The 21,813-nt window shown below is 38.7% G+C and overlaps 1 protein-coding gene across 10 annotated transcripts in view; it reads right to left on the reverse strand.

Moving 5' to 3' along the window:
* Positions 1–1,280: 1,280 nt before the first annotated feature.
* The window catches only part of SOX6 (SRY-box transcription factor 6), a 357,612-nt gene continuing 337,079 nt past the window's right edge, over positions 1,281–21,813 (reverse strand). For 6 of the 10 annotated variants that reach the window (XM_039256668.1, XM_039256665.1, XM_039256672.1 and 3 more), the window contains 3 exons: positions 15,373–15,606; positions 12,546–12,762; positions 1,281–1,744 (listed from right to left, as the gene is read on the reverse strand). In XM_039256668.1, coding sequence (XP_039112599.1) covers positions 1,441–1,744; positions 12,546–12,762; positions 15,373–15,606 — 755 coding nt within the window. In that variant the 3' untranslated portion in view covers positions 1,281–1,440. The remainder of the gene's footprint in view (positions 1,745–12,545; positions 12,763–15,372; positions 15,607–21,813) is intronic. The other 4 variants (XM_039256670.1, XM_039256673.1, XM_039256669.1 and 1 more) reach the window with 1 other exon arrangement.

Consider the following 21,813-nt stretch of genomic DNA (forward strand, 5'->3'; position numbering starts at 1 on the left):
CCTGGTCCACAACTTTGGGTTTTGGGTTTGGCTGCAGGACTCTCCTGCCTGGCGGTTACCACTGCTGACCCTTGCTGCTGAATGGCATGTAGGGGAAACACCGCTGATGCAGAGCCTACCACTGCTGCTCAACTGAATTAGAGGGGAATTCTGGCAAAGGATTTGAGGTCACAGATAACCTCAGTGGCATATCTGTTGAAGTGTAAGACCTTACACCTGGATCCAAATACCCTGCAGCCAGATATGCATTTATATTGAAAAACAATAGAAGTATTGAATAGTATCCTATTTCAGATATGTGTCCAGGTGCTCTGGGGACATAAAATCGCTGTGTATATCTTTTGTATCCAGCAGGAGAAGGTGAAATGGGCTGAAAAGGTCTTCAGGAAAGGAGGGTGGAAAACAAGAATTATTAAATTAATGCCACAAACATTTTTTTTTTTTCAAATAAATAGTATGTATGTGGACCCTTGACATTCTGGAATGAATAATTTAAGAGAAAATGTGTTAAGACTGAATGTCAGGGTTAAAAGGCAAAGGGATAATGGATGTAGTGAGAGGTGGTCTCAGGCAGAGAAGACCACCAGGTTGGTGTCTGGTGCGGTGATCGCTCTGGTGCGCGCAGCGTAACACGTCACACGCGGATGGCACGTCAAGAGGCAAACACAATTGGGTACCTGCACTGTGGCAACCTTGTTCATTCCTTACAATATCTTGTCTCCAGATTCCTGAGTACTTTACCATTTTCTGGAAAAAAAAAATGTCTGGTTTGCTGTTTTATCTTAAGATGCCAAAGATTGTCTAAGACTTTGCAGTGTCTCCTTTAAGACTTCCAAAATATTAAGATTCAAAAGTTATGAAAAAGTTTGGCACATTCAAAGTTTAACTCTACAACGTGGAAACAATGGAATTCCGAGGCCTTTTGAATATGCTCTGCACGCAGCTGCGCATGCTGTGGACTGGTTCTGTTTCACGATAGGAAATCCTTAGTTGTTCTCTAAAATAATTCAGAATAAAAACACATTCACAACCTGTAGGCCGGCACAGCATACCTGAGTGAGAATGTTTAACCCCATCTAAAACAGTAACTTAAACCTTTATCAACATCCAAAAGAAAAAAAAATAAAAAGTAAGACAAAAATATAAGACTTGTAAGACAGCTATGGGTTGAGATAAGTTTTCAAGTCCTGGTGTCTCATATTTAATATGTCTTCACCTAAATTAAAAAAACAACAACAACAACAATAACAATAACGACAAAAACTCAAGTTCATGAAAAATCAGGAAAAACTTAATCTGTTTCACACTTTACGAAACAATTAAGACCATTCTGCTGATGTAATTGTGGAGCCACAAATGCATGCGGGCTCTTTAAGAACTTTTTGTCGGGGGAGGGGAGGTGAAATGTCAAAGTATTTTAATTCAGCAAACAAACACTCCTCAGTTGGCACTGACAGCTTCCGGGGCTTCATTTTCACTGCTATAGTCTGATTTGGGGTCATCTTCATAGTCGTCATACATTTCCATTTCATCCTCTCCATTAATCATTTCATTTCCAGCTAGGCTTCCGCCGTCTGTCTTCATACCATAAGTGCTCTGGATGACTGGGAGGCTGGGCTCTGGGCTGGCCGAGGTGCTAGAGCAGTCAGATGTCATCTGAGGTGATGGTGTGGTAGTTGCCATAGTAATAGCACCAGGATACACAACACCTGTTCCTGTGGTGATTGGAATCTGAGGCTGCTGCCTGTATAGATTCAAAAAATAAAATGAAACGGGGAAATATCTATATGCATGTTCTTCCATGTGGCATTGGAATTCATCTCCCACACATTCCAAAAGGGGGCTCTGTTGGCATTCTAAGCAAATGACAAAATGTGACCAAGGTGCTCCCTGGAGGAGTCCTGCAAATCTCCTGGGCATTAAGCAATACAATCGAGCGACTCATTGATGGTTTTGAAACCTAAAAGCAGGGTTCTTATAACATTACAAATATGGCAAATCTCGACTAACGAATTGACATTTGAGTGCATTTCAAACAATGCACTTAAGATCATTTCTTAAGATTTCCCAGGATGTTAAAAGAAACAGACCAGACCGGTAGCATAAGACATATTTTAATGACACTGGAGGCTTGTGCCTCCATCTTGGTTTGAGAGCTGTACAATGGGAAGATCAAGATGAGAAAGGATCAAGTATGTCCCAGGGAGTCAGATTTAGCAAGTCATATATTTGGTATCCATGCAAATGTCTACCTATTTCTGTGGCTGAATTTGTAAGGACGCTCCTTTAAGGAGCTTCTATTTTCATTATCATGGAAGGGGAAAGATCGATCGTGTGGGATGTCATTACCCTCTGAGGCCCTGGGCTGGAGCTGGGTTGGAGGAGGCAGGAGTGAAATGCAGGGACGACCCTGCAACCCATCAGAATAACAGATTAGATCACAGTGGGTACCAAGGCCAGGTCACAATGGGACTCTAGTTCAAATACACTTACCAAACCTTTTATGAAGGTCAGTTTCTTCCTCTACAGGGACACATGGCTATCTGCTTCTCAGTTTCCCTTGAGGCATTGTAAGGGGTTGAAAGAACTGAAGACATACTACATAGCTTAGACACTATGACTGAAACAGTATTCTCATGGTTGAGTATTTACCAACTGTTCCTCGACCTTAATGGACAATAATTACAGCTTGAACTCATTTCAAAATATCATTGTAACTATTCATTCTGAGCTTCAGTTTCCAGTATTGATGAGACCTGGGGTCAGGGAAGTCTTGGAAGGTCCTTTCACCTTTTAACACTCATGACTTCAGGCGAGTCTGTCACTGGAATGGTTCTTATGGACCCTCTAAACTATCATTGAAACTTTCTATCCACCTCAGCCTAACAGAAAAATATGCTCAATCTATAAAGGAGTGGCTCAGTTACCAGCTATTCTTTGACATGTCCAGAATAATTTTCTCAAAATGCCCTGCATGTCTTCCAGCCTGGTTGAAGGAAAAATGATGGAAATATCCCAGAAGCACTCTGAGATACCTGATAATGGTATCTTTAACAACCTCTTCCTATCCCCAGAAGGCATGATCAGGATTCCTTAACCTCTGACTAACATAGCATAGTAAAAACATTCATATTACCTTACTCAACTAACATGGCAACCCCATGAGGTACTGTCATGCCCACTTTTCAGATGAAGAAAATAAGGCCTTGCTTAAAAGCCCTGCATTCAATAACCAGCAGAGACAGCCTCTCAACCTAGGCCACCTGACATGAATTCTATCACTCTTTCCTTTATAGATATTCAATATACAAACACAAGATGCTCACTATATCTCATAAACATTCCTATTTCTATAGAGCCTGCCAGTACCCAGTTGATCCTAAGTACCTGATATTGATCCATTTTTATGATGCTCATGATGAGTTTTTGATTGCCTGAGATGATAGAGGAATCTATATCTATGCATAGAAACACCTCAGAAAATACTGGTTTTACTCTCATAGAATCAAATTCTAAAAATGATATATGTCTGCTTCCTAACTTTTGGGCAAATTAGCACAAATTAAATTTCATGCTAGCCTGCCCAAGGCAGTGAATGTCTCATTAAATTTTTTACTGAACTTGGATAATTGCAGTAAAAATATTTTTGCCTTAATCACATAATGAGTGTAGAGTAAAAACTTTATTGCAATATTAACCCATTTTACAGATTTCCCGATTTGGTGAGCTAATCTATAACACGAACTCTACATACCAAAGTCCAACTGCCAAGTGGTACATTTTCTTTTCATAAAGGACATTTTCTTTTCACAATGAATAGATGGTCCATTTTGCAGTATTTTATAATAAAAATATCTAGATGTAGTTATTTATTAAATAAATTTGAATTGAGCTCCTATTAGGTGCTGGGGACAATGACTAGATGCTTTCACATTGTCTTCCACCCTCACAATAAGCGTCAGACGTATATATTACTTCCCCTCTTTTACCAATGAAGGAACCAAGTTTCCTAGAGTTTAAATGGTTTGTCCAAGGCCATATATGTACCACAGCCAGGAGTTGAACACTTTCCTAATGTCGCAAATTCTCTACTGGGTATCAAGGTTAGGGTGAGAAAGGCAAGCTCGCATGATCAGAAAAATATTTAGCAATATGAATCAGAATCAAACTCTTCTGAACTGGGCTCCACATATTTAACAGTACAGTATTTGGACGTTAAGTTGGTAAGGGAACATTAAAAACAGACAAAGAAGCAAACAAAACACCTGTACAACTTACTTTCTGGTGTGAGGCACATGGTATTCAAAAGCCTACTACTGGTGGTAGAGAGATACCAGACTGTGTCACCTGCTGACCCCCTATCTACTTACTTCCTGCTTGGTCATTCCCCCGCATTCCTTAAGGATGTTAGCTTCTGGCTTACTGTCAATAGCTCTCCAACATTACTCCTGCCATAATTCTTCATGTCTCGCTATCCACAAAGGTGATAATTTTAACACTCTGCTCTCTCAATTTCTTGACCTCCTCTTTGCTGCCATGATCTGGCCCCCTCCCTGTATCAGCAGACCTTGTCATTTCCAGCTATAACCCCACCCTAATTTCTATTTTAAACATCCCACTCTCTGACCACCCATCTTGTCTTTCTAGTTTTCGTTCTCTAGAAGAACAATTCCACAATTCTCCCACCCTATGAGTATCTACAGTTCCTTGATCCCTTCAACCAATTTTCACTGCTCCTCTCTCTCCGTCTTGTGCCGTGACTTTATCTCTTTACCCAATATAAACTCTGTGGTTAGTCCCTGTCTCATAGATACTCTCTCCTCTCTTACATGGCAAAACTTTAACTCTCTGCCTACTTGTGGTCACTCCCACACAGCTGAACTTGGCTGCAGAAAGCACATTTCCATGATTACTAGTCTGAATTTTTGAGCATGAATTTTAAATTGGTCTCTGGTGCTGTTCAGCCATCATATTGTACTATTTCCTAAGCCACTCCTTCTACTCTCCTAGATAATTATTTCATACTTTCTCAATTCTCCTCAAATGTCCAACTTCTCCTACATCCTCACTCTCAGTTGATGACCTGGCTTTCCATTTCAGGGAGAGATTAGAAATAACCAGAAGAAGTTTTTCAAAAGCTCCCATCATCACATGTACCCATCTACCTCTATGTTTTCCTAATTCTCTGCCTGCCTTTCTGTATTTTGAATGAACTCATAACCCAATGTGAGTGAGGCCAACCCTTTCGCATGTATACTGACTCTATCTTTTCTCACTTATTAAGGATCTCTCTCCAGTAATTGTCTCTTCCATCTTCATGATCAATTTTCCCTCTTTCCTGGGGTCATTCCCATTAGTATATAAACATGTCATAATCTCTCCCACTTTAAAAATAAAAAACAATAAAAACTCTCTTGATTCACCTGCACCCCCCTTTAGCTACTTCTCTATTTCTCTGATCTCCATTTTTGAAAACTTTTTTGAAAAATTGTGTATATTCACTCTCTCCATTTCTTCTACTAAACTCTTAAATCTACTTTAATCGCTCCCCAACACTTCGCTGAAATACAGCTTGTAAAACTCACACTACCAATGATCTCGTGTTGTTAAATTCAGAACTCAGTTCTTGGTCCTCCTCTTACTTGACCTAAGCCATGAGCAGCATCTGATACAGTTGACCACTTTTCCCTTGCTGAACTGCTTTCTTCCCTTGTCTTCTGGTCTTCTTCCTATCTCATTAGCTGCTCCTTCTAGGTCCCTGGATGTACCCTCCTCATCCTCATCAACCTGACATCTGAGCTCTGAAGTACTCAAGGATCAATCCTTGTATCTTTTCTCTATCTAAATTTATTCCCTTGATGATCCTGTCCATTTTTCACGGCTTCAAATATTATCTAGGTGCTGATGACTCTCAAATTTGTATGCCTGGTAGGCACGACATTCCTAAATTCCAGACTCATGTATGTATATAACTTCTTATTCAATGTGGATGTCAAAACACCATCTCAACCTTATAGGTGTGAAACTGAACTCCTGATCATTCTTCATAGGTCTGCTCCTCTCATAGCCTTTCTGATCTTAGTGAATGATTGCTTTATCCTTGGCTGCTTGGGCCAATCCTTGGCAACTGCATGTCTCTCAAACCCTATGTCCAATCCATCAGCAAATCCTATTAGTCTGCTATCAGGAATATATCCAGAATCCCTCTACTTCTTACTCCCTCCACCCTTACAAATCTGGTCCAGGCCACCATCATCTCTAATCTGGTTTATTGAAAAAGCCTGCCTCTTTATTCCAGCCATGCCCCCTCTCAGACAATACTCAAGATGGTAGACAGAGTGACCTTTTTAAAACCCAAGTTGGTACTGTTCTTCATATGACCCTCTAATGCCTTTCCATCTCACTCAGGGTCAGATTCAAAGTCTGAATTCAATGGCTGAAAGTCCTTTCACAGTTTGACACCCTACTACCTTTCTGATATCTCTGACTCTTCCCTCCTACCCATGCTGCTCCTACCACTCTGGCCTCATTAATCTTGAACAAGCCAATCACAACCTTCCCTCCAGAGCTCTGCAGTTGCTTCTCTCTCTGCCTTGTTCCCCTCCCAGAGACCCACATGGCTTGCTCCCTCACTCTGCAGGCCTTTGGTTCAAGTATGAGCTTGTCAGTGAGGTTTTCTATAGCCATTCTGTTTAAAATTGTACTCCATCCCCTGAAATTCCCTACCCTTTCCTTGCTTTACTTTGTTCTAAGGCACTTATTACTATTTGATATTTATTAATTGATTGGTTGGTTGTCTGACTTCCTCTGAATGACGTCCTCAGAATGGAAGCTTCATGAGGACAAGAATTTTCATTGATACAGCTCTAAAATTTAGGCAATACCTGGAACACAGGAGGCATATTCCATATTGTATACATGCAGTGAATGAATGAATGAGTGAACTCGTGAATGAGGGGGAAACAAATGACAAAGTTGGGTAACCTATTTAAGAGAAGAAAAATATAATGAGACTAGATACATGAGAGGGAAGATAGTGGAGAAGGAATGTGAATATAACCATCTTTAAGCACTTGAGTGGTTGTCTTTATAAATAAGGAAGAGAGTTACTCTAGACAAGGGACCAAAGAAGAGGATTAGAACTAATCTACAAAGTAGCAGAAAGGTAGATCACGGCTCAGTTAAGAGAAAAGAACTTGCTAGCATTAGGACATGTTCCACAAAGAAACCAGCTTCCTTGAGAAGTGGTGAGCTCTCTAGCTCTAGAATACTTCAAGCAGCATGTAGGAAAGGCTACTACAATGGCTAGCTACTTGAAGTACATGATTTCTGGGGCCTCTTCTAAGTTACCACTAATTCTATGGATGCAAAATCATAAGCCAACTGTCATGCTGGTCTTGCTTCCTCATTGTTGTTACCAGCATAATAAAAGACTACAAAATCAAGTGAGCATGGCTAATTATAGTCGCAGAATCCTGGCTTTCAAGAGTTTCCAAAATATTGCTCCACCCTACCTCCCTTACTTTTCTTTACTGCCAGGAATAATTACTCCTAGGCTAGCTTCATTGTTTAACTGTTGAACATTTCTGAATTTCCCTCCATGTGTTCATGATCTTCTTTATGCTAAAATAGGAATCTTTACCTCTGTTTTCCACCAGCCTGACCCTATGCAAACATCAGGTCCCCTTCCTCAAAGATGACCTATGGCTGGCCCTAATGCATAGCAATCTCTTCTCCTCTGAGCTTTACTTGCTCTGGTCCATAAAATCAAAATTAGTACTGCAGTAAACATTATGTGCATCACTATGCAATGTATTTACTCTGTGTGTGTATATATACGTATGTATAACAAACTCATATTTGCTAATATGTTTATGTGTGTGTCTGGTTTCTCTCACCGTAGCACTCTCTGAAAGCTCATTGTGTACACAATTAATGCCTCATGTACTATATCAATTTAGTACAGTGCTGGGCACATCACTGTTTTCAAATAAGCCCTTACCAATTGACGGACCAATCAATTAACAAAATGGAAAATCCAGCCAGCAGGCTCAAGCTTTGTCTATCGGAAATTACTTTCCTAAAAAGCATTTTTCCTTCCTTTACAGATCAATTGCAAAGTCAAAATTCAAACACTGCAGATTTCACAAACAGGAATAGCTGGCAAGTATTGGGTTTTACAAATAATGAATGTGCACATCAAAACAAAAGTCGTAGATGTTTGTAAAAGTATACACACGCAGCTGATATGAACAGAGATAGGCTAAGAACCCCTCTTCCCAGCCCAAGTAAAGAGTAAGGCTGACCCTGATAGAGTTCAGCATTGTTACATGGCTTCCAAATCACAAAAATATTTGTGGAGTATAGTCTAGCTTTGCCAATTGCAAAAACAGAAATAAAACCCAGCAAAAACCTACATATTAATTTGACAAATCCCCCTTGTTTGCTGATCTTTCAGACTTTTACAGCATTTATAAATGAAGACAATGGAATCTGTTTCATTAGGAGACAAGCCTACATGTTGTACATCTCTGCATTTGATACTATAGTAAGAAATGGAAATAATAGCAATCTTTTTATGTTGCCAATCAGAGATCCTAATCATGCTTTCTCTACAGGAGTACAATACTGAAAAGGAGTACAATACTGAAAAAAGTGCTAATCAATTGTTTATAAATATCCTACAGGTTTGATTCAACCTCTTCGGGATTAAGATCAAAATGGCAAATGTTCAAATCACTTAGAGCATAAGGCACTAGAATATAATTCTTTATAATATGAAATATATACTTGGCATGTAGCATTACTTTTCTAGAATAACAATAATAATAATAATAATAATATAATATTTATTCTAATTCAGGGCTTCCTATGTGCCAGACATTGTTCTAGGCAAGCACTTTAGGTATATTAAGCTAGTCAATCTTCAGAAAGGCCCAGTGTTATAGGTATTATTGTCATCTCCTTTCTATTTATGAGGGAATCAAGGTACACACAGTCTAAATAAGCTTCCCAAGGGCAAGTGGAGACTTCAGAGGAATGAAGATTGCTATGTATTGGTTCCTAGAGCCAGGAACAAGCAGATCTAGTATTTGAACCAGAATAGTCTGGTTCCAGAATTCATGTTCTTAACCACTATATTACACAGCCTCTAAACAATTTGTAGGCTCTAATTGAGAGGTATGTGTAATGGTGAAAAGGATATATATTTTACATTTCAGCTCTGCAATTTACTTGCTGTGTGGCCTTGGACAAATTATTTAACATCTCTGAACATTGCTGTTTTTCAACCACATAGAGAGGATGATACTGCTTGTTTTGTAAATTTGTTGTATTTGCAATAACCTTTATAAACCACTCATCATGGTATGTAGTAAGTATTCAAAAAGTTACTATTATTATTACTCAAAAAGTAGCCAAAAATTTGATATTTTATAGTATCTGCATAATTCTCTATTAGTTCAGAGGTAAATTGTTGACTAAACTTCAAATAAATGGAAGTACATTTGGCCATAATTCTTTGGGAAAAGATAATGTTGTAGCTACACGTACCCTAATGAGTGTCATTTCAACATTAATAGTGCTCATCAAAATTATTAGAAGTTCTAATACTTCATCTGTCAATTGAAGGGGTTAAATCTAAGGTAAAAGCTAACCTTACTCCATTTCATATTATTGATAAATTTATGTCATAATAGCTGAGTAAAAAAGAATCTAACTCACTGAACTTTTAGTTGTTTGTCAATAAAATGCATGACAATGTTGAGCAATATATATAATTCTATTGGTTCAAAAGTTATGCATGTCTTTTCAACATCAGCTATAAAAATTGATCTTTACCCCCATTCTCTCAAGAAGTCAATAGCAATCTTTGAATTTCTTGTTTCTTTTCCCTCTTGTAATAACCTCACATCTAATGAAGATGAATTTCCAAAGATGAACCCCAGGGAGTTAATAATCTATCAAATACAACTACTTAAAAGAGAATATGAATCCTTAAGTGGAAATAATACCTGGCTTTACATTGCAAGTATTACCAAAGCTGGGCAGAGGAAAATACTCAGCACTGAAAATTAAAGAATAAGACATTCTGGTCATTGCCTGCTCATCTGTAGCTCCATTCCACAGTCTTAAATGGTCCTTCTCTAAAGGACCCCCCTACGCTTCTGGGAATAGGATCCTTAATCTCTAAATTTCAAAGCTCCTCTAACGCCATCATACACCACAACCAAAGACTGTAGGAACTCCTTTTCAAACAGCACAGCCCAAGTCATAACTGTGCCAGGATAGCGCACAGAATAGAGACATATTTTGAGGACAATCCCTCAGTCATTAGGCATGATGGAAGTGGAGATCTAGATTTAAACTTTGACTCTGACCTTTTGGCAGCCACAGAACCTTGATTTCTTTACCTTATTTAGAGGATTATGTGATTTATATAACTCAAATATCTAGTGTACAGTAGATCTTCCTTAAATGGTAGATGCTGTTGAGTTTTTTTTTTTTTTAATTTTTAAATTTACATGCATTGTTATATGTTGAGGTATTTTGATCCAGAGCTACTTCAATGTACCCTTTGGTAAGGGGAAATAAATTAAAAGAATTGCTACAGCTCACATTTCCAAACAATTATCAGGGAACTAAAATGGTACCTTTGACAGCTTTCTAGACTATGGCAAGAGACCTTTATGTACTGCTAGATACCTAGGGACATGACCGGAACAGAGTGGGGATCACGAAGGATCTTAAACTTCACCTTTTGATTCTCTATTCAAAAAGGATTGTATATGGTCTCAGAGACATTTATCACATGGTTAAAATAAATTTGTATTTTGTTTCATGTGACCCTACTTCCCAAAGTGCACTATGAATTGATATTTTTTCATAAACCATCTAAATAGCTAGTAAATAACCTACTTATATTGTGTTGTACTTCCAGTGTTAAAAACATTACTTTTAAAAATGCAAACATTTGTGACACAGAAGAATTTGATAAACCTACTTAGGCATGTCTTCATCTATTGATAGATTGGGATTCTCAAGTAACTAAGTTGCTTAAGCCTCCCTTACCTTAAGAAAGTTCTGTCACAGAGAAAAGAAATTCATTGCCTATCTGGTATGAAATAAAATATGGTTTTATTGTGATAGTAAACCCATATTTAATAGTACTAATAGTGGTAAAACCTCCCCTTTATTGATATTGTACCAAGCACCATAAAAATACTTTCAAAAACACTGCCTCATTGAATCCTCTCAACAATTGTACAACATCAGTACTACTATTCATTTCATTTCACATGAGGAAACAGAGGCTCAGAGAAGTTCAACAACTTGCCAGGGCAGGTGGCCCAGGGTTTGAACCTCAATGGTCGAATCCAGGTGCTCCCCTCTAGAGCACTCTTGTGTGTGGCACAGATTCATGGCCCAGACTGCTTTGATTGGCCTTTTTTTTTTTTTTGGATTCTATTTACTATTCCAAATTAATTTTATGCTTTAAATACATGCTTCTGAAACCAACTTTTTGTTCCATGAGGTTTTTATTTTTATTGTCCTTAAAACTAAGCAGCTCTTTACTTTTCCTCTGAGGCATGTCTCTCCTCAACTCCAGGTGAGCTGTCCCATGTGCCCTGGCATGCGGCACAGCTCCTCAGTGCTCCTTCCAGCTAAAAGTGAGTCCAGCTGCCTCTTACTCCTCTCTCTCAAGCTGTCCCAAGTATCTTCCCAACTGACTGCAGCCGCCTCAGGCCAGTGCCTCCAGCAAAGTCCTCTGGTTTGTCACCCCTTGAGCCTCTAGGTCTGGGTGTGCTGGAACTTACAGGCGTCTGTATCCCCACTTATCCCCACTGCTGTGGTTACAAGGGGCCTCTTTTAAATGCAGACAGCCAGTCAGCCAACTCGAAATTTATACCAGAAATCTATTACCTAATTTTTAAACAAAATGACATGAAATCAGACTTGAAGATATCAAAAACATGTCTAGTTTCTGATTTAAGCAAGAAAATCCACATTGTTATTGCTTCCACCACAGAATAATTTACTGCAACAGGAGTTCTGGATCTTATGCCAAAAATGAGGTCCTCTAACCAATGTCAAGGCCAATTATCTTGTGGTAGATCCCACAACAAAAGCAGACTATTGTGATTAGAGTCAGAAGCACCACCCAGAGAAGCTGGAAAGCTTCTGGGGATTTCTTAAGGTTAGTTTTTATTTTTTCTCCCCATATGTCTGCTTAAATAAACTACCAGCAACACCAGCAACATTGTGTGTGGGCACTGAACATCTAAGATTAGTTTGAGAGACAATGAGAGGGGCAACCAGGTTTGTTTTGAGCTATTGAGCAGAAGCCAGGCTGCAAGACTGTGTGTATATGTGTTTTTGCATGTGCACGAGTGTGTGAGACACTGCAGAGATCGCCACAGCCCAGCCCCTGGGTGGGTCTTGATCTCCTTCCTTCCCTAATCTCCTTCCCAAACACTGCGGGTAGCCATCCTGTGGTTTCCTAGGGGGAAGGAAAAGGCCAGGTGGCGACGTTCAGGAACACTCACCCCACGGTAAAGAACTGCCTCATCTCCTGTCTCCGAGACCTCATCAGTTGCTTATACTCCCCGATCCGGAGCTTTTTGCCATCAACAATGCAGGTGCGTTTCGGTCGAGGCTTGTATTTATAGTTCGGGTACTTCTCTAAGTGGATCTTGCTTAGCCGGGCCTGTTCTTCATAGTAAGGTTGCTTCTCTTGGTTGGACATGGATTTCCAGCGAGACCCTAAACAAAAATAGCCATAAATACCCAAGTGGTCAAGGTAACATATTTGTGGCGACTACTGTGTATACCTTGCCACCGCTTCACTCACCTGTGGCTCTGGGTGGCTCCTACCACGGCCTACCACTGAGCCTCCCCAGCAGTTTATATGGACCATCGAGCAAAGAATAATTTCATATATGATCACATTTATTACATTATTTCTTTCAATGACTTAAAGCTGGTGCTACAAAAAGTATATTGTTTTAAAACATGTCTCTGCTGCTTAAAGATCACCTCCTACACCAATGTCCTTTCTTCATCTATCTGTCATCTTTCTCTTTCAAAGGGTGAAAAACTGGAACTTCCAAAGCATACTCTCAAGGCTGATAGGATTCTCAGAAAAACCCTCCTGTTTCCAGAGATTCGAACGTCTCTCACACTGGTCCAGGCATCTTTAGGGAAGCTACTTATCGAGAAGGTGTTAGCTGATGCTGATATCCTTCCATACATAAAAACCCACTGTGCACGCCGCCTCCCCTGGCCTAGGGTAATTAAAAAGTCTAACCTCTACTTAAGAAGTTCTAGCTTTCAAACCGGAAGGTACAGTTGGAATGATATATACCATTTTCAAGTACTATAAACGTTCATTCAGAGCTGTACCAATGACGGCACAAAATTTTTTAATGTGGTTTATAGAGGAAGAAGGAAAAGTATTCACTTCTCTAATATTGTTTATAAAAAATTATCTAAACACTTGACGAAGTAGGGATGTGTTTTTTTACATGTATCAAATTGCATTTTTGTGTGTCGTTGGTGAATAAAGCGGTAACAGCTGTGCTGACTGGATGTTAGCTATTCTTCAGTGGAGATTTTTCATACATAAACAAATGGAAAGTCGTACAAATATTCTCTGTAGCCAGCAGTATCCTGGTCTGCTTTAATAGCACATCCATCCCCGTTTTTTCCTGATTGTTGTGCAAAGGTTGTGTAGAAAGTCTACGCAGACAGACTTCGTGTTTCGCTGACTTCCAGTAGCTTAAAGCCCCAGTTAACAGAGGATTCTTGGCACTCTTGAAATGCCTGTGCTTTAAAGTTTATATTTTAATGAATACACTTACTATATTCTTAATCATTTTTTTCACAGAATGCACACCAATAATATAGATTCCCCACAGCTGCCAAGATGGAAACAGAGAGTTTCTATGCCCATCTGAGAGCTTACTCATGCAGCTACTAAGATGGCAAAAAAAAAAAAAAAAAAGAAAAAGAAAAAAGAATGAAAAGAAGAAGGAAAGAAAATTTCAAAATTAGGTATCAAGCTTCAAGGACAGAGAAACACTGATTTTCTTTTAAATGTCTATTAATTAGAAAAAATATTAATAAATCCATCAGGAGCATTTTGGCTTCAAAGGTACTTAAATTCAAAAAAATAACAGTATCACTGTGAATATCTCAGAAACTCTAAAAATAAAACCCCACTTAACTGTGAAGACATTTGGCATCCATCTTGAAATTCAAATATCTAAAGTAATAAAAGGGAAAAACTTATATTTTAACATTTCACCACTATTTGATCTTATGTGTGTTTTAAATTTTCTTAGAGGCTACTGTCTCACAATGTCTCAGAACAAGTTAAATTATTTATACAGTGACAAAACATGTGTATTTGTGTATGTCCAGATCACTGATATTTACTAAGGTTAAATATTTATTGCTTTTGAACAAAACATTTAAAAAATGAAAACCACAGTTTAAGTCTGTAATGTTTTTCAGCTTCTTAAACTGCTCCCTTTGAGATTTTGTCACATCATGACAGCTTAAATAGAACAGTGCCTTCTGTGTTTCTTCTTTATAAAGAGGAAACATGTTGACTGTAATGCTACATGTTGAATAAAATATGTTCAATATGTTGAACACAATAATTCCAAACTGTATAATCTGCACTAGCAAGCTTTACACTAATAGAACAAGGTTTGAGTTTAATCCTGAGAAACGGGAGAATCACTCTGGCAATTTACCACAAAATGGGCCTCTGCCCTGTGGTCTATGTGTTCAACTCACTGCTATGAAATTTGAACTCGTCATATCTTATTAAAGTAAATGTAGTTTCATTTTACAAGTTTTAAAGTTATCATTAGAGGCACTGTTCAACACTCTATGAATTTCACACTATTTGGGGCTCACCCGAGTTCCTGATGAGTTCTTTCAAAAGGATATATGAACCCAAGAATACCAAAGCAGAAAACTGTAGGATCTGTGAATGTTTCCAAGCTTTTGTAGCAACTTAGGGATTTAAGAAGACTGAGTAAGAAAAGGAGATAAACCTTGTCTCCATGAATCCTGTTTAGCAGTACCTCTCAGAGTTGCCAAATTCACGGTATTAACACACTATAAATAGTTTTGTATCTAAAGTTTTTTAGTCATTCTTTCCCTGGATACATAACCCCTAAACTTAAATGCCACATGCGGGGTGGGGGACACAGAGATGGTGATGAAGTCTCCTGTGGCAGCTTGCTGAGCTACGTACGTCTAACTTCTGCAAACCACAGTCTCCCATAGGTGTCATTTCTGCTGTTTTCCACTCTGGGGGCACTCGTAGGGTGGAAGGTCAGCATCAGCGACTGCACTCACCTAAGATTTTGCTAATGTTGGAGTTATGCATGTCGGGGAAGGCCTGAAGGATTTTCCTCCTCTCGTCCTTCGCCCAAACCATGAAAGCATTCATTGGTCGCTTGATGTGTGGCTCGCTGCTGGCCCGGCTGCGGGCATCCCTGTAGACTCGTGCTTCAGCCACAGTGGCGCCTCCTGTTGGCCAACAATAATACTGCTGTAGTTTAGCTGCAGAGCCATTCATTGCTTTACTTCCTGTAATGTCAGGGCAGGAAGAACAAGATGGGTGCAAACATTATTATCTGAGTAAGGTAACACAGCTTGCCACCTGGTTCAGCTGTTTTCCCTAAGTCTTTCCCTTCTTTTTAAGTGACCTCTTGGCAGAAGGCAGTTTCAAATGACAATAGTATAGGCCCTTCCAATGGAGGCCTCAAAGACACACTGGGCAGAATTAATTTTGTATGTTTTTATACACCTAGTACATTTTTACTACAATCACTTGCAGGTGGTGATTGTGCAATGACTGAGATTATTTTGTGGTAACCTTTCCTGATATGATTCCTCCCTTCAAAACAAGCTCTTACCTATCATTTTAGCCTCATTTGCCAACAATTGCAGCTACTTCAAACTATCTCTTCACCTCAAATAGAATTCTCTTTCACAATATTATGCCCCTTCCAGCACTCCTCTCACTTACTGCCTGGAAGTGAGGCAGTACGTCCCAGTAAGTCCCACTCATCCTTCAAGACCTAGTCAAATGTGGTGTGTTTCATGAATTAGTTAATTCAATAAAAAATATTAATTGAGTGATTACTATGAGTTAGGCATTATGCCAGGGGTCAAGGATGCAAAGGTAAGTAAAACAATCCCTGCATTTAAGGAGTGCGCAGATCAGAGGGGATACAGACCCCAGGCAATTATAATAGTGTATGATAAATGCTGTAATACTGAAGTACACGGTGCCAGAAGGGCATCAGACAAGACAGTCAGTTAATGCATCGTAGGAAAGGTGATGTCTAAGCTCTCTCATGGAGGATGAGTAAAAATTATCACGTGAATAGGAGAAGGCTGTAAAGACAGATGGGAAGGGTAATTCAGGCCATTGGAACAGCATTCACAATGATGTTCCCCAGGCTGCATTCATTCCTCTCTCTTTTATGCTACGTGAAATTACTTGTTTATGTGACTATCCCTCTCTAATCTTCCCACTCTATCCCCAGGAATATGAAACCCCTAAAGTTGGTGTTTATGTTTTACTCATTCTTGTATCCCCAGGATTTCCCACATAGTAGATATTCAATAAATATTCATTAAGTAAAAGATTGGTTTTCAACTTCTATGCAAACTAGTAGACTCAAAGGCATTTATTTCCAGGGTCCTGATATAGTTGTCTGCTGTTTAAGAGTAGTTCCTTAACATTCCCCTATGAAACTCTATCTAAATCTCTGATATTTTAGAGTTTCTGAAGAGGTGACTCTAGCTAGTAACATACTATATTGAAAGCCCCTTGAATATAAGGCAAGAACTGGCTAGTTCAACTGCTGTATTCCTAGGTTCTAGTGAAGCACTTGGCAGATAGAGATTTAATTAGCAAAATGTATTAAATTAATGAATGAGTAAATGAATGAATAAATGAATGAACATAGCTCTTGCTTGTTTTCATGAATCCTACTAGCGTGACACACTGATATACACATTTGCAATGTGGCATCTACTAAATATCCCCCTATAGGTTGAAAACTTCTATAGTTTAAGGTAAAGTGGTTCAACTGATGGCCTCAGCCAGATTTTCTGCTGCATAAACAGGAAAGCCAACTCCCAAAAGTTTAGAAGCAAAATATACATTAAAACCAACATTTCCACTTTCTGGAAAAAGTAAAGCCTTTCAGCTCATTGGAGTGATTATACAGGAACAACATGACCCAATCAATCTCTGGCCCTTCTACTCTATTTCTAGATACCTTGATTAAGTAGAAATTTGTTTGTGTCAGAGCTAGTAATAAATTAGAACATTAAAGTGCACTATTATTTGACAAATATGATCATCATTTATAGCAAACAAAAGACAGGATAAAAGGGCCCAACTGGCTAATATTATCAATTCTTTTCTGAACATGAAAGAGGGCAGAGGGGCCACTTTTTGAAGACCAGGCAAAAATAATATATTTTATAAACAGCCCTTCTTTTAGGCCCACTAGACAGAATGATCCCTTACATGAAAAGTCTCAGATCCCAAGATGCATAACTAATCTGCTACCTTTTTGCCACCGTACCCACAGTACATTAATTTCATTTAAAATGCACTGACCATACAGGATAAATTGATTTCACTTTATATGGGTTTGACAGCCATGTTTATTGTGCAGTGAAATGTAGTGTAGCTTCCAGCTGACAATATCCATCAACACAGGGCAATATGCTGACTGCTGGGCCAGATGAAGGCATACATTACTCTGGAAGTGAAACACTCATTCAGATACGACAGTGTCTTCTCCTGAGGATCACCATGGTAATTTATGATGCCCTCAGTGCCATTACTTTACAACTGACATGGATTCAGCAATTTATATACTTGCATGCATACACATAAAAGGAGACAGGCTTTTGGAGAATGTCAGATGCAAAAACATTTCAATAGTATTCTAAGTTAACTACTATGCCACAGGTGATCAACATTTGAGCTTTGCTTTTACTGTCATAGCTTTCTCTCCATCTCTAGCAAAACCAAATAGTCAGCTTCCATTTATTTATTCATTTAAAAGATGTGTTTCATTGTGAATGGGAAGTTTACTCTCCTGTGGACTGATAGAAATCAGGGGGAATTTTTAGATTCAACTCTCAGTAGATCCTTTACTCCATACCAATTGATTCTCCCAGACATGCCATACATATGTCCAATCTCTCTCCCTCATTCCATACCTCATTCTTAACAAATACTTCCTACTCATTTCTACTGTATTAAATTCTACTCTTTTTTCAAGGAACAGAAGTCAGGTCTCACCCTACCAACTACCCTACATCAACCTTGCTCCTTTCTCCCATAGTACATGTTGTCTACATGACACTGACATTGAATTAATTACACAGCAGATACCTAGTACTCACCGTAAATGCTCCCATAAATTTAGAAATTCAAGCATAATACAAAGTATAAAAATGTGAATTAAGAAGTGGAAAATAGAAAGTGCTCCAAGGTATGTGTGCATCCCTTTTATCTTGCCTCTCTCCTCTCTTCCAAGGAAAGTCAAGTGAAAAGTAAATGAAGACCTCCTGAGCTAAACTAGGAATGTTATGTCAATGAACCAAGGTTTGAGAAGAGACGTATCCAGGGAGAGCAAAGTTTGAAACCACTTTTATACTGGACCTGATATCTGATCAGAGTCAGAATTTTAAGAAAGTATGAAGAGAGCACACAAAGCCAAAAGAATATTTAGAAAGTGCTCCTTAACTTCCCTAAACTTTGCTTCATGAAACAAAATAGTTATACATACTGGATATGTGTGTATAAATTCTGAAATTTTAAAATAAAGATTGTATGTTACATAAACCATTTTTATTTTATTTTATTTTTTAATTTTTTTTATTTTTGAGAGAGAGAGACAGCATGAGCAGGGGAGGGTCAGAGAGAGAGGGAAACACAAAATCTCAAACAGGCTCCAGGCCCTGAGCTGGCTGTCAGCACAGAGCCCAATGCGGGGCTCGAACCCACGAACCGTGAGATCATGACCTGAGCTGAAGTTGGACACTTAACCGACTAAGCCACCCAGGTGCCCCGAACCTTTTTAAACACATAAGGAAAATTCTACAGAATACTATAGAATTGTTTTCAAAACGTGTGCTATTATTAGTCTGAACATTGAAGCCTAAAGTCCACTTGTTACAATTAAAATCTACATATCAAGTGTAACTTCAAACTGCTTCATTCAATTTTCAAAATAACACCAAGCTAAGAAAGAAAGAGCACTTCATTCTAAAATAGCCAATGCTAGGACACCTGGGTGGTTCAGTCGGTTAAGCATCTGACTCTTGATTTGGGCTCAGGTCACGATCTCACAGTTTGTGAGACTGAGCGCTGTGTCAGGCTCTGTGCTGAGGGTGGAGCCTGCTTGACCTTTTCTCTCTGCCTTTCTCTCTGCTCCTTCCCCGTTGCATTCTCTCCTCTCTCTCTCTCTCTCTCTCTCTCTCTCTGTCTCTCTCTCTCTCTCAATAAACAAACAAACAAAAAAACTTTAAAAATAAGGAGCTGCTGGGTGGCTCAGTCTGTTTAGTGTCCAACTTCAGCTTAGGTCACAATCTCACGGTTCGTGAGTTCTAGCCCCACATCTGGCTCTGTGCGGACAGCTCAGTGCCTGCAGTCTGCGTCAAATTCTGTGTCTACCTCCTTCTGCTTTTCCCCCACTTGCACTCTGTCTCTCTCTCAAAAATAAACATAAATAAACAAATAAGCCAATGCTTTCTGTCAGAATCCAGAATGGTCCTAGAGAATGTCTCACAATTCTATGATAGGGCATCTTTTTCTTTTAAGATCAGAGGAATCATTTGTGAGTTCAATGTTCATGATATATCTCCTCATGAAAAGCAGTTAGAGAAAGCCTAGACCATAAGCTACATACCTAGAGACTACTACTTTCAGGCTGACCTAAGTGTCTTTAGTTAAAAGCAACAGCAGTTATAAATGACAGGTACTGAAAGGCCAGGAGGTCAATACCACCACACTAGGCACCATGGGAAAGAACTGTTCACTGTACTCCAGAAATTCCTGCTCTCTTCAACTTTCCCAGGGGGCTTGTTTGATTAATTCATCCTTTGTCTCCCATATCATAGTTCGGTTAAAGGCAAAATTTCAGTTAGACAAAGAAAGATAGTCTATGGGGAGAAAATAGAAATTGCCAAGGCAAAGATTTCCTTAGGAATCTGTGATTTAAATGATTTAAAATGAAGACAGAAAGTTGAGTTTTTCCAGGTGGGCTGGAAAGTAGGCCAGTGTAACCATCATAGCCTATGGAAATGGTCCTAAACTAATCCTAGAGAGGCCCCCTTCCTGGGTAAATTCCAAGGGTTATGTGAGTGAATGAGTAAGTGGTAAGTGTTTGCTATGTGTGTTCTTCCCTAAGGAAGAACTTTGGCTAATTCTGTAATGTGCCTCACAATCATTTATCTATGCATTAATTCAGCTAACACTTCTGACAAATTTCAGACAGACCCAACACTGTGATTGGGTATACAAAGAATGATAACACATGTGCCTTTTTTTTAAAGGGATTTGGTCCAGTTAGGGAAACAGATACATAAATAGAAAATTATGAAACAGTATAAGTGCCAACAAAGGTAATTTAAAAATACTATGAAAGCAGAGAAGAGGAGCTATTAATGTTGTTGGAATGAACAGAGATGAATTATCAGGGAGGCTTCAGAGATGCAGTGGGGTTGAGCAGCATCTTAAAAATTTACCAGCAGGTATGGGTGTGAAAGTATTCTAGGCTGGAAAATCAGTGTGAATAAAAACACAGAGATATAACAAAATGGTGGTAGAGTTTTAGGGAATAAAAAGAAGCTGACTCTGGCTTAGGCTTATAGAAGAAAATAAGGGAGTATAAAAGATGAAATTAGAGAAGTTAAGTAGAGGACAGATTGCTAAGTACCTTGAATGTCAAGCCATGAAGTCTTCAAAGTTTTTAAGTGGGATAGTGACATAAACAAATATATTCAAGAAGACATCAAAATGGAAACTAAATGAGAAATTACCTCTGAATAATCTCAATGATTACTAATTAATGGATAATAAATCTATAATTTAAAATATGCAATATGCTATATATAGTAAAGAATTACTAGTTGTGCAAAAACTAAACTAAACTATGGCCCATAGATAATAACAACCAAACAAAACAGAACAAATAAAACCTCAACAGAAGGAGAAACTGAGATGACTCACACAATGTAATTAGCCAACAAGAGCTTTAAAGTAACCTTATTAATATGTTTGAGAACTTTAAAGAAAAGATTGTCATAATGAATACATAGACAGGGTCAGGGGATGCTCTGCAGGGAAATGAAACTTTAAAGAGAAATGGAAATTCTAGAACTGAAAAGTACATTTGAGATGAAAATTCATTGATTGGATTTCACAGAAGTTTGGAGTACAGATAAAGGGTCAGTGAACTTGAAAATACAACAAAAGAGGGGTGCCTGGGTTAAGCATCCAACTTCGGCTTGGGTCATGATCTCACAGCTGGTGAGTCTGAGCCCCACATCGGGCTCTTAGCTGACAGCCTGGAGCCTGCTTTAGATTCTGTGTCTCCCTCTCTCTCTTCCTCTCCCTTGCTCATGCTCTGTCCCTCTCAAAACTAAATAAACATAAAAAAAAAAAAAAAGAAAATGCATCAAAAGAAATTATCTAGTCTCAAAATCAAAAAGAATAAAAAAGCCTAAAAACATAAACAGAGACTCAGGAATATGTAG

This window comes from Hyaena hyaena, unplaced genomic scaffold (assembly GCF_003009895.1).
Source record: "Hyaena hyaena isolate Hyena2069 unplaced genomic scaffold, ASM300989v1 scaffold_583, whole genome shotgun sequence".
Classification (NCBI taxonomy): domain Eukaryota; kingdom Metazoa; phylum Chordata; class Mammalia; order Carnivora; family Hyaenidae; genus Hyaena; species Hyaena hyaena.